Genomic DNA, 13,571 nt, shown 5'->3' with positions numbered 1-13,571 from the left:
GTACTCTACTGTAAACAGCATTCATAAAATTTTAATTTTCCAGTTGCTCATTGCTAATATACAGAAACACTATGTCTGTGTATCTACTGCATACCTAGAGACTCTGAAAAATTCATGTATTTTGCATTATACAAATAATTTGTATATACAAATAATAACTGCATTAAAATTCATAATTTTAATAATCTGTAGTATCTTGTCATGGTCTGAGTGTGCCTCCCCCCACCCAGCAGCCAACGCGACAGTGTTACGAGGTGGGTCCTTGGCAGGCTCCTTCATCGAGAGGTGAGCCCTCGTGAACAGTCAGTGGCCCTACGAGGGGAGCTGCCGCCCCTCTTGCCATCCCTCCCTTCCCCTCATAAGGATTCAGCACTCAGGGCACCATCCTCCATCCTGGAAGCAGAGACGAGGCCCTCAGGAGACACTGAGCCCACTGGTACCTTCATCTCAGACATCTTAGCATCCACAACTGAAATAAATTTCTGTTGTTTAGCAATGGCCAGGCTCTGACATCTTGTTATCAGGAATGGACTGAGACGGGTCTCTTGGGTTTTCTACACCACAAGCATACAGCTCAAAGCAGTGAGCTTACCTTTCCTTCCAGGCTGTACGATTTTTATCTCTTTGATTGCCTTTTGTATCTGACATCCCAGCTAGTGCAGTGCTGAGCAGAAGTGGCGACAGCAGTCATTTTGTTTTGTCCTTGAACTTACGTGGATATAGTCAGTATTTCATCACTATGAACACTGTTAGTTTATTTGAAAGCTCGAGATCTTCCATCCACTGGTTCACGCCCCAGATGCCCACAACAGCCAGAGCTGGGCCAGGCTGAAGCCAGGAGCCTGCAATTCAATCTCAGTCTCCTATGTGGGTGGCAGGGGCCCAAGAACTTGAGTCACCTGCTGCTGCCTCCCAGGGTGCACACTGGCAGGAAGCTGGATCAGAAGTGCAGCAGCCAGGACTTGAACCAGGTGCCCTGATATGAGATGTGGTTATCCCAAGCAATGTCTTTAACTGCTGAACCAAATGCTCACCCAAGTAGACTTTAAAAAAAAAACACACACATTTATTTGACAGGCAGACAGATGGACAGAAATCAGCCACTTGCTGGTTCATTCCCCAGATGCACACAACAGCGGGAGCCGAGAAAGGCCGAAGTCAGGACGCAGGAATTCAGCCCAGGTGCCCGGGTCTTCAGCTGCTGCCTCCCAGGACTTGAACCCAGGATGCAGGTGGACCAGAGGGCATCCTCGCCCTGCCCCCAAGGCCCACCCCAGCAGCAGGTTCCTGAAGGGACAGTTTAGCAGCTCGAGAAACTCCCTTCTGTTCCTGGTTTGCTGAGTTTACATCATGGAGTTCAGCTGACGCTGTTTCCGCACCGTAAGATGCCCACATTGGCGCCTTCTTCCTGTATTGTATTACCATGTTGAGTCTGACTCACTGAGCATAGACTATGCCAATGTTGTCATTCCTAGAATGAACCCACTTGGTCATGACTTATCAGGCTTCCCAGACAGTGCTGGACTTGACTTGCTAGTATCCTATCAGTGCTCTCGTGTCCACATCCGTGAGCGACACCCTCGAGTGTCCTCTTACAATAGGTGGATTCTGGAACCAGGGTTGGAGGGCTACACTGGCTTCGTCCACGAGCCGGAACACGCCCTACTTCTGTGCTCCCTGGGAGAGTTTGGCGAGGCTCGGTCTCATTTCTCCCTTAAGCACGTGGGAGACTGCACCTGTGAAGCCCTGTGGCTCTGGCCGTCCTTTGTGGGATAATGAATTACAGGCCGTTTGTGTAACAGCCGGGGCTCGCTCAGATGCCCACCTGAGCGAGCTTGGCGAGCTGTGCTGGCACCAGGGCTTTGCCGCCTCCGTCCCAGGTTCTCATCAGGCACCAGGGCTGTGCCGCCTCCGCCCCAGGTTCTCGCCAGGCACCAGGGCTGTGCCGCCTCCGTCCCAGGTTCTCGTCAGGCACCAGGGCTGTGCCGCCTCCGTCCCAGGTTCTCGTCAGGCACCAGGGCTGTGCCGCCTCCGCCCCAGGTTCTCGCCAGGCACCAGGGCTGTGCCGCCTCCGCCCCAGGTTCTCGCCAGGCACCAGGGCTGTGCCGCCTCCGTCCCAGGTTCTCGCCAGGCACCAGGGCTGTGCCGCCTCCGCCCCAGGTTCTCGCCAGGCACCAGGGCTGTGCCGCCTCCGTCCCAGGTTCTCGCCAGGCCCGACCTGCCAAGGCCTGCAGGAGCAGGGCCCCGCCCCGCTCTCGTGTCTGGTGTTGCTGACCCGCGGCCTCTTTTCCCCTTTGTCAGCGCTGCCGGTTATCAGTCAACCTACCGACGTTGACTAACTTTTGAATTTGTTGATTTTTAATTCCAGTGATTCTTACTGTTTGTGATGTCCTTCATTCTAACTGCTTAGAGTTTGATATTTTGGGTTTTTTTTTTTTATTTCTGCTTAAGATGGGTGCTGTTATGTTTGATTTTCAGCATTTCTTCTTTTTGTCTAAGATAGGTTTTGCTCTGAGGACTGGCTGAAGGAAAACCACAGATCTGAAATAGCGTCCACCGGATAAAAGCAGACGAGCCCCTGAACAGAGCAGCACTCCGGCCGCCAGGAGGTGGCCTCCATCACTCCGCTCAGGCTGCTGGACTGCCCTGTTGGAACCTGCTCTACTGTTGTTCATCATTTTTAAGATATTTTTATTTGAATGGCAGAGTTACAGAGAGAGAGAGGGACAGAGAGATCTTCCATCCGCCGGGTAACTCCCCAAATGGCTACGACGGCTGGAGCTGGGCCAGACGGAAGCAGGAGCCAGGAGCTTCCTCCGGGTCCCCTACATGGTGCACTTGGGCAATTCTCCGCTGCTTCTCCCAGGCACATTAGCAGGGAGCTGGGTCAGAAGTGGAGCAGCCAGGAATTAAACCGGGGTCCATATGGGATGCCGGCGCTGCAGGCAACGGCTTTACCTTCTATGCCACAGCACAGCCCCTATTCAGTTTTTTTGTCTGCATGTTTCCATCACGTGCAGATGGAGGTGAGTTCATCCTCAATCACAATTGTAACTGTCTCCATTGATCCTTGTAGGGTTTTTCAGATTAATTTATTTATTTATTTGAAGAGAAGAATGAGAACCACCATCTGGTGGTTCACCCTCCAAACAGAAGCAATGACCAGGACTGGGCCAGGCCAATGCCAGGAGCGAAGAGCTCCATCTGGGTCTTCCGACAGGGGCCGGAGAACCGACTGGCTGAGCCTGTGCCGCAGGCTGCCGGGGCTCGCGAGGCAGTGGGAGGATTCCCTCTGCCCTTGCACGGGGCTGCCTGCTCTGACATCACCCCAGCGCTCCGTGGACGGCCTGTGGAGCACCGTCCCCGTCAGGGACTCCTCTGGCTTCCACTCCTGTAGGCCAGCTCCGCCCGGAAGCAGCGGGGGGCCCCCAGGGCGGAGCGGGAGCGGGCAGCCACAGGTCGGCCGCGAGGCCTCCCTCCCCTCCCTTCGGGATGTGGGGCGCGTGGCGCTCACAGCGTCCACAGCTTCGCCCTAGTGGTGGAGGCACAGCGCCCACCGCTTACCTGGAGGCGGAGCTCCGCCCACAGTAGTTACATAAGCCAACCAATGAGCGCCTGGCGTTTTGCTGCCCACAGTCCTTTCCCGCAGCAACCCTCGTACCTACCGGCAGCTTTCCCCGCAGCCCAGCGCACAGAGCAGCACCAGCGCCCCGCGCCGGCCCGGCGGGGCCCTGGCGGGACGCCGCGGTACTACCTGCCGCGCGGCGGGAAGGAGGGGCACCGCGCGCGGGGCGGACGAGGCGCGGGGCACGTACCAGCCGGCGGATGTCGCGCTCGCACTCGCGCTTGATGCGGTGCACCTCGTCCTGGTGCGCCTGGTAGGCGGCGCGCAGGTCGGCCGCCTTGGCCTTGTCGGCCTGCACGCAGTTGCTCAGCGCCTCCTCGGCCTGCTTGCGCGCCGCCTTGAGCTCCAGGATTTCCTGCTGCAGCCGCAGGCGCTCGCCGTCGAAGGCCCTGCGCGCCTCGTCGCGCGCCTCGGCCAGCAGCGCGGTCTTGACCTTGTCGGCCGCGCCGTCGCGCAGCACGTTCAGCGTGGCCTGCAGCCGCTGCAGCTCGCCCTCCTTGATCTTGGCGGTGCGCGCCGCCTCCTGCTCGTGCTGCCGGATGAGCACCTCGCGCAGCGCCTGCAGCTCCTTGGTCTTCTCCTCGTGCAGCTTGGCCTTGAGCTCCGAGACGTAGGCCGTGTGCCGCCGCTGCTCCTGCTCCCGCTCCAGCCTGGCCTCCTGCAGCCGCTCGCGCAGCTTGCCCACCTGCAGCCAGAGCGGGAGAGGCGGCGGGGTCAGGGGCAGGGCCGGGCTGGGGGCCCTTCCCAGGGCCAGCCCACCTGCAGCCAGAGCGGGAGAGGCGGCGGGGTCAGGGGCAGGGCCGGGCCACTCCCACCGTCCACTCCGACCATCCTGACCCTCCTCCACGGCCCCCCTTGGACCCTCCCCACTGTGGAACGGCCCTGAGTTTCCCCTGGACAGGTTGGAGGGCCGAGCCTTGCTGTTCCTTCAACGTGGAGATGCGTGGGCAAGGCCACCCTAACAGCTGTGCAACCCACCGGGCAAAACCATCTCCCACGAGGGCTGAACCCTTTAAACCAGCAACACATGTCCATGGAGTTGGAGGGAGGAGGCGCCATCTTGCTGGGCGACGCTACCCACACGAACGTCGCCAGGTCCTGGGAAGGATCTCCTCTCCGTTTTATGGCAGAAACTCTGAGATGGTTCTAGGGACCTGCCTGAGACCAGGGCTCCCAAGGGGGCCACGCCTCACCCAGAGACGCCTGACCCCAGAGCCTTGCTCTGCAGGTGCCCGGCCGCCAGCCCCGCCTGAGTCCATCCATTTAATTATCAAACAACCTCGTCAAACGCACCAGGGGAGCGCCGAAGGCTTTCCTCAGCCTTCCCAACACCCACTGGCTGCACCAGACCCCTCCCAGGGGCACCAGGCTCCGGAGCGCCGGGCGGCTTTCCCCAGGCCACGCTCTTTGTGACACACGGACAGGACAAAGCGGGGCACCTGGGTACTGATACACCCTCCTCACAATGGGGAAGAAGCTAACTAAACACAGGATCAACGTCTCCTCACATCTAGCCCGGCCACGGAGCCAGAGGAGGCAGCCTCCCCCGAGGGCTGGGACTGGAGACGCTCCCTCACGGCTTCAGTGTAACTACCGAACAAGTCAGCCCTGGCCAGGGACACAGGCTTCGGAGGCTGCCCTAACCCGTGTGGCCGATGCTGACGGGGACCTGCACACCTGGCATTCACCAGCTCCCACAGCCGCAAAAGACAGTTCCTTTATCGAAGGAAAAAAACCTCTCTGGGGCAGGCGCTGTGGCACAGTGGGTACAGCTGCTGCTGCAGTGCCAGCTCCCTTATGGGCGCCAGTTCAAGTCCCGGCCGCCCCACTTCCGATCCAGCTCTCTGCTATGGCTTGGAAAGCAGTGGAGGATGGCCCAAGTCCTTGGGCCCCTGCAACCACATGGGAGACCCAGAGGAAACTCCTGGCTCCTGGCTTCAGATTGGCCCAGCTCTGGCCGTCGCAGCAATTTGGGGAGTGAAAGAACATATAAAAGACCTCTCTCTCTCTCTCTCTGCCTCTGAGTAAGTCTGCATTTCAAATAAATACAAATCTTTAAAAAAATTTTAAATAAAGAATAAACCTACTCTCTATATACATACACATGTATTTATAGACATGTACTTACTGTCTAATATCTGCACTTATGCATTATCTGTAATAGAACCTGTGTGTGTACACGTTTATGTGGGCACATGTGGGTGTGTGCATGTGTTGGTATATGAGTACACGTGTATGTGCACGTGTAGGTATGTTCATGTGTGGGTGCGTACAAGTGTGGGTGTGTGCACACGTGTGGGTGTGTGTGCACATGGGGGTGTATGCGGCCTCATGTGGGTGTGTACATGTGGGGGTGTATGTGTACACATGTGGGTATATGTGTGCACGTGTGGGTGTGCACAGTGGGTGTGCATGTGTGAGTGCGGGTGTACAGTGGGTGTGCATGTGTGAGTATATGTGTGCACATGTGGGTGTGCGCACACGTGAGTATATGTGTGCACGTGTGTGTGTGCACAGTGGGTGTGCATGTGAGTGTGGGTGTACAGTGGGTGTGCATGTGTGTGTACAGTGGGTGTGCATGTGAGTGTGCACAGTGGGTGTGCATGTGTGCGTGGGTGTGCACAGTGGGTGTGCATGTGTGAGTGTGGGTGTGCATGTGTGTGTGTACAGTGGGTGTGCATGTGAGTGTGTGCACAGTGGGTGTGCATGTGTGAGTATGGGTGTGCACATGTGAGTGTGTGCATGTGTGAGTATATGTGTGCACATGTGGGTGTGCACACACGTGAGTATATGTGTGCACGTGTGTGTGTGCACAGTGGGTGTGCATGTGTGTGCACAGTGGGTGTACATGTGAGTGTGTGTGTACAGTGGGTGTGCATGTGCGCGTGTGTGTGCACAGTGGGTGTGCATGTGTGAGTGTGGGTGTGCACAGTGGGTGTGTTCCATTTCTCGGGAGAACCCTGATTACAACTCCCCAGAGCCTCAATTCCCTGTGCTGTGAACCACGGACATGGACGGCTGTGGGACATGGACGGGGAGTCTGCTGCTGTGGTCCAGGGCCCTCATCTCAGGTGCGCAGACCCCAGCGTGAAGCACAGGAGGAAAGGGGATGAGGGGAAGGCGAGTAGAGCTGGGGGGTGGGCTGGTCTGGGAGAGGTCTGGGGACTGCTCCCTGGGAGGGGCAGAGGGGGCAGCTGAGATGGCCCAGGTGGCACAGGTGTGAATGGCAGACCCTGACAGGACAGGCCGGGTTCCACCAGGGTCCTGACCCCTGTGCAGCTATTACAGCGGCGTGCAGAGAGCGCCCGCACCCTCCGGGAGGCTGAGCAGCTCTGCCCAAGTCACCCCAGCCTCCAAGCGACTCCCAAGTGAGGAGTCTGCTGGGGGCCTGCCTGAGGCGGGAGGAGCTGGCGTGGGGCAGGGACTTGGAGCAGCACCACCGCACGGCCACTCGGGGAGGGACGCCGGGCTCGGCCGCTCTCCCTCCATCACGCTGGGTCTCCCTGGCCAGGCCTGCGACCTGCCCGCCTCGAGCACTTCCTGTCCCACTAGCAGGACGCTCAGCAGGCAGCTCCCAGACGGCCTCTGCGCAGCCTTCGGGGTCCCTGCGGCCTCGCACCACGATGCAACGTGCCACCGCACCACCAGCTCCCTGCACACTGTCGCTCCCCCTCTTCGCGGAGGAGCGGCACTAAGTCCTGCCTAGGCTTCATATCCGAGTCACGGCACCATTATGTCGCTCCCCCTCTTCATGGAGGAACGACACAGGACCCTGCGCTGTTCTTTTGTCTGCTCGGCCCTCCCCGGGTTTACTGCTGGTTCTTCCCGGGTTGGCTACCGACCCTTCCACCTCCGTGGAAGGGCGGTTCCCCCTGCCACATTCCCCACTTCCGCGGGGGAGCGGCACACCGCCGGCCGGCTCTCTCGGGGGCTGCACAGGTGTTCCTTCAGATGTTCCTCTTAGATGTTCCTGGTGCATGCCGTCTCTCTCCTCCTTTATAGTCCTCTTCCACCAATCCCAACTCTGCTACCCACACGCCGAGTACGCTGCTCTCCTCCAATCAGGAGCAGGTCCCACAGTTTATTGGTTGAACTGGAGGCAGCTGTGTAGAAGCTGTTTCCCTTCTCAGCGCCATATTGTGGGAAAGCAGATGCATAGAATAAGTCTTAATTCCAGTAACTCAGTCCAGTCCGGGTTGCTCCCCACAGATCCCCCTTTCTTTTTATTTTTTTGGCGTTGATACGCGCCTGTCTTCGGTGTCCCGCGGCACACACTCTGCTCTGCTTGCTAGAGTTGCCCACAGGTGCTTACAAGTCCTATCAATCAGGCAAACCGAATCCGGGTCCTCTCTTCGCCATGTTGTGAGGAGGTTTTTAGGCGCTGATGCGTGCCTGTGTTCGGTGCCCTGCAGCGCATGCTCTGCTCTGCCTGCAGGTGCTTACAAGCCCTATCAGGCAAACCGAATCCAAGCCTTCTCATTGCCATATTGTGGGGAGGCTTATTGGTGTTGATTCGTGCCTATCTTCGGTGACCTGCAGCTCATACTCTGGTCGAGCTGCCTGCTGGTGCTTATCGCCCTAATCAGGCAGACCGAATCCAAGCTCTCTCATTGCCATGTTGTGGGGTGACTTATTGGTGTTGATAACGTGCCTGTCTTCGGTGACCTGCGGCGCATAAGCTGCTAGCCGCCCGCAGGTGCTCATCGCCTCACTAATCAGGCAGACCGAATCCAAGCTCTCTCATTGCCATGTTGTGGGGAGGCCTTTCTATTTCTCTATTTCTCTATCTCTGGGCATTCCTATTTCTCCCATTTTGCTTCTATCTTCCAGCATTCCTATTTCTCTCATTTTACTTCTAAACTTCTGTTTCTCTTATCCCTGCGGCTTCCCGGCGCCCGCCCCGAGGCTGCTTCTCGGCGGCTTCCCGGCTCTGAGCCGCTTCAGCCCGCGCCTCTCTCACCTGCGCGGCTTCCCAGCTCTGCGCGGCTTGGCTTCGCGCGCTCCGCGGTCTCCACGCCCTTCGCATCCGTACCACTGCCTCGCGCCAGCCCCACATTCCCTATCTATTCACGCCCTGTGCTCTCTCTGCACACGGCGGCTTCCACGAGTCACACAGCCCCAGCTCACGTTTCCACCACCACCGGCATTCAGTCCAAGTTCCCCGGACTAACCTGGCGAATTCCAACCTGGGGGCCCACATCTCTGCCTCTGGTTCCAGATCTTCGCCTCTTGCTCCCTGGGCTGACTTGAAGGATTCCAAGATGGCTTCCGTTTCCGCCTTGGCCTGCACTCGCGGCTTCATCCTCCCTAACATTTTTCTCTACCCGGTATGTTTCCCTAAGTTTTCTTCCAACAATATTCCTCCCTCATTTCTCCTGGCCTCTCCCCACAGTCCGTATCCAAGTCTAAGTTTCTTATAGGTTTCACTTTCACTTTCAACCTGCAGTCCGTATCTAAGTTTCTTCTTGCTTTCACTTTAAATCCTAACTTCTTTCCCACAGTCCGTATCCGAGTCTATGCCTAGGCTTTCAATAGCTTCTTCCAACACCTTTTCCGTCCGGCTTTCCCCTAGGCTCTTCTAGTCTCTCTCTCCGGTATTTTCCACTTCTTCCCTCCTAGGTTTCCTATCCGAGTCACGGCACCATTATGTCACTCCCCGTCTTCGCGGAGGAACGACACTAAGTCCTGCCTAGGCTTCATATCCGAGTCACGGCACCATTATGTCGCTCCCCCTCTTCATGGAGGAACGACACAGGACCCTGCGCTGTTCTTTTGTCTGCTCGGCCCTCCCCGGGTTTACTGCTGGTTCTTCCCGGGTTGGCTACCGACCCTTCCACCTCCGTGGAAGGGCGGTTCCCCCTGCCACATTCCCCACTTCCGCGGGGGAGCGGCACACCGCCGGCCGGCTCTCTCGGGGGCTGCACAGGTGTTCCTTCAGATGTTCCTCTTAGATGTTCCTGGTGCATGCCGTCTCTCTCCTCCTTTATAGTCCTCTTCCACCAATCCCAACTCTGCTACCCACACGCCGAGTACGCTGCTCTCCTCCAATCAGGAGCAGGTCCCACAGTTTATTGGTTGAACTGGAGGCAGCTGTGTAGAAGCTGTTTCCCTTCTCAGCGCCATATTGTGGGAAAGCAGATGCATAGAATAAGTCTTAATTCCAGTAACTCAGTCCAGTCCGGGTTGCTCCCCACACACACCTCTGCCCCAGCCTGCACAAGGAAAGGGGCAGTTTCCAGTCACCTCCAAGCCCCTGTCACCCAGGCATGCAGGGCACTCACTGGACGAACGTGTGAATGAATGAACGAGCACACACACGGACGACCTCCAGGGATCCCGTGCTGCAGTAACTCCGTCCGTGGGGCATTCGTGGTTATTGTAAGACCCCGTACAAGTGGCACAAGTGCTGCCGCAGACAATCTCGCACCAGCCCATCAACACGCTGCAGAATCCCCTGGGAACAGAAATCCTCGCGACGGCAGGAGGTCGCGAAGGTGGCAGCACTGAGAGAACGGGCGGCTAGGGCACGTCCACGTGGCAATGTCCTTGTGTCCCGAGGAAGGGGCAGGCTGGGGGACAGGAGGGGTCCCACAGGCCACAGTTGTGCTGGCCTGAAGTTCACGTGCAGGCATCCCAGCCTCCAGGGCCTCAGGATGTGACTGCGTGGAGCTGTGATTACGGTCAAATGAGGCCATGGGGGGCCCCAATGCTCCCCACCTGTGTCCCTATAAGAGGAGGAGACGGGGACACAGCCTTGCACAGCGGGGAGACCACGGACGACACAGGGAGGAGACAAGTCAAGGACCGAGGCCTCGGCAGAACCAGCCCTGCTGCCACCTCGACTCTGAGCGCCAGCCTGCAGGACTGACAGAGGAGAGTTCTGGAAATCATGCCCCCACCTGGGGTGCTGCATCAGCACAGCCAACAGCTCACTCAGACTCCCGCATGGGGCACCTGTCCTCACCCACGCTCCGTCTGCTCACCTGGAAAGCGGTCATGCAAGGTCAGGACCCCCTCCAACACCACCCCCTGGTGGTGACTGCACCACAGACACAGAAATGTCACCCTGCCCAGAGGGAGTGCACGGGACAGGCAGCAGCCATGCCGTGGCTGTGACTCTCACTCCTCAAACAGCCCCAGGAGGCAGGGGCAGCAGGAGTCCCCGGTTTACCAGATGGACAGCCCAGCAGGTGGCTCCCTGGCTTGTTAGGTGGTGGCGGTGGAATGGCGCCTGCCGTCTGGCTTGGGTGTGCAGCTTCCTCTGCAACTGAGCCGCCGCTGCTACTTGCAGATGGGCCCTGCCAGCCCCTGCACCCCCGTCTCCCAGCCGTCAGCCCCTCCCAAAGGACCCCCAGCAAGGGGACCCCCCCCCGCCCGAGCAGGGCAGGGCGTGGGCGAGTGTGCACACCAGAAGCCGGGGCTGTAACAGGGGCCTTGTACCAGGCCTGAAGTTCGGGATGCTGGGGAGGGGGGCACCTGCAGATTCCCAGGCTTCACTGCCTTGCTCCCAGGTCAGGGTGCGGCCATCCTGAGTCAGGGTCCTACCCAGGGCCCAGCCCACTGCCCACCCTGTGCCCCGGCTCTCACGACAGGGGCACTTGTGCAACGCCTCACAGTCTCCTCCCATGCTCCTGGTGCAGCAGCCGGGGCCTCCTGGACCAGGCCAGACCCCTGCCTGCTCAGATGCCCCCACGAAAGCCCCAACCCCCCCTCCATTTCTGTGCTCAGCACGGAGGGAGGCTCCTCTCGGGGCTCACGCAGCCCCGGCCGGCCCTGCCCTCAAAGCCACCCAAGCCAGAGCCGGCCTGCAGCAAGGCCTGTGGCAGTGCCAGGGCACTAGACTCGAGCGAGGCCTTCCCTGCGCCCATCACCTGGGGTCTCTGACAGCTGTGAGGGCGCCCAGTGCAGAAGGAGAACACGGAGGCTCGGCGGCTTTAAGTCATTCGCCCAAGACCGTGAGGCCAGCTGGGGCCGAGCTGAGTGCTGAAGCCAGGGCCCTGCGAGTCCAAGGCCTGGACGCCTCCCTGTGCCAGGCTGTGCAGGGGGCTGGCTTTAAATGCACTCCCAACAGCAAGCTGGCACCCAACAGGGCACTCTCCTGAACAGCTCTGAGAATCAAACTCAGGACATGTGCCAGACCTGTCCCAGGCACCCTGTACAACATCCTGACCCCAGCCCCATCAGGAAGGACTGCTAGGACCCCCCACCCTGAACGTTAGGGGGATTAGTACATGGGGAGTGAGCAGCTTGACCAAAGCCACAGCCAGCATGTGGGGGCAGATTCACAGCCAGCAGTCTCTGCACTACCTCTGATACTGTACCCATTTGAAAGAAGGGCAAGCTGCGGCCGGCAGGTGGCACGCCGCCCTCTCCTGGGCGATGCCGTCTGGACCACCCCCAGCCCACCCTCTTCACATCAGAGCCCTGCACCGCCCACCTTGCTTTTCTCCTGCTGGAACTCGATCTGGATGCTGGTCAGCTTGGCCCGCAGCTCCTCGTTGGCCATCTGCACGGCGTCTGTCTCCATCTCGGGCTTCTCGCCCTTGTTCCGTCCTTTCTTGGACATGCTTCCTCCGGGGGGTCCCAACGGAGAGAGCCTGAGGTTCACGCCCGCCCACCAGAAGGCGTGGCCACCCGCGTCTCTGTGCTAACCAGGCGCGCAGGGCTCGCTTGGTCCTCCACGTAAACCACCATCACTTGGGATCCTGGGGGCAGGAGGGAAACCAGGTTAGCAGAGCAGGAAGGTGGGCCTGGCATTCCCCTGACCAGGGGCACCTCTGGGCCCAGCACCTGCCAATCACAGGACTGACTGGCTAGCTTCCCACGGTGGGCAGCACCAGACTCCCTTGGAAGTTACAGCAAGCAACTTGGGCGGCTTCAGTCCAGTCCCGCCTTCGTCAGGAGACGACCCTCAGCACCGACAGACCCCGGTCTGCAAACCCCCACGGCCTAAGTCACCTGGGGTCGATTCCCCTTCCTGGATGTTTACTTACTTTCATCTACTTGAAAAGGAGAGAGCGCGAGAGGTCTCCATCCAGTGGCCCACCCCCCAGATACCCTCAATAGCCAGGGCGGGAGTGATGATGATCCTGCACCTGATCAGAGTGCCTGGGTTCAAGTCCCAGCTCCACTCCGGATTCCTGCCCATGTGCACCCTGGGAGGCAGCAGGTGACGCCTCAAGTGCTTGGGTCCCTGATACCCCTGTGGGAGACCCGGATGGAGTTCCTGCTTCCTGGCTTTGGCCTGGCTCAGCCCCTGCCATCGTGAGCATTTGGGCAGTGAGCCAGCAGATGAGGGCTCACCTTGGTTCTTACCCCCGCCTCCATCAAATAAATAAATAAATAGTTTTTTGGAAAAAAAAAAAGAGAGAAAGAAAACCGAGTCCCTGGGCTCTCCCCAAAGCATGAAGCAGGTTAAGCTCCCGCCTGCAGTGCCAGCATCCCATGTGGATGCCAGTTCAAGTCTCGGCTGCTCCACTTCCCATCCAGCTCCCTGCTATGGCCTGGGAAAGCAGTGGAAGATTGCCAAGTGCTTGGGCCCCTGCACCTGCGTGGGAGACCTGGAAGAAGCTCCTGGCTCCTGGCTTCGGATCGGCCCTGCACTGGCTGTTTTGGCCACCTTGGGAGTGAACCAGTGGACAGAAGACCTCTCTCTCTGCCTCTCTGCCTCTCTCTCTCTCTCTCTCTCTCTCTGCCTCTCTGTAACTCTGCCTTTCAAATAAATCAATAAGTCTTTAAAAAAAAAAAAAAGAATAGAAAATCATCCGAGGCACCTCAATGTGCCACGTCCTGGGACAGGAGCCAGGAGTCCCACCCCCGCATCGTCCTCGGAGGTGAGGAGGCGGGAGGTGGAGGCACAGAGAGGCTAAGTGAGTGAGTGAAGGCCACACAGCCGGTGAGTGGTGGTGCCGGATTACCTCGCCCAGAGGAAGAGGGCAGAGTGAAA

The 13,571-nt window shown here is 58.7% G+C and overlaps 1 protein-coding gene across 3 annotated transcripts in view; it reads right to left on the bottom strand.

Moving 5' to 3' along the window:
- The window catches only part of JAKMIP1 (janus kinase and microtubule interacting protein 1), a 143,031-nt gene that overhangs the window by 65,990 nt on the left and 63,470 nt on the right, over positions 1 to 13,571 (bottom strand). For all 3 annotated transcript variants that reach the window (XM_089326920.1, XM_089326918.1, XM_089326919.1), the window contains exons 2-3: positions 12,063 to 12,330; positions 3,816 to 4,310 (exon numbers count right to left, since the gene is read on the bottom strand). In XM_089326920.1, coding sequence (XP_089183046.1) covers positions 3,816 to 4,310; positions 12,063 to 12,191 — 624 coding nt within the window. In that variant the 5' untranslated portion in view covers positions 12,192 to 12,330. The remainder of the gene's footprint in view (positions 1 to 3,815; positions 4,311 to 12,062; positions 12,331 to 13,571) is intronic.

This window comes from Oryctolagus cuniculus, chromosome 2 (genome assembly GCF_051225735.1).
Source record: "Oryctolagus cuniculus isolate XC-2025 breed Fujian yellow rabbit chromosome 2, ASM5122573v1, whole genome shotgun sequence".
NCBI classification, from domain to species: domain Eukaryota; kingdom Metazoa; phylum Chordata; class Mammalia; order Lagomorpha; family Leporidae; genus Oryctolagus; species Oryctolagus cuniculus.
The sequence above is the reverse complement of the archived record's forward strand: the minus strand, read 5'-3'. Positions and strand labels throughout refer to the sequence as shown.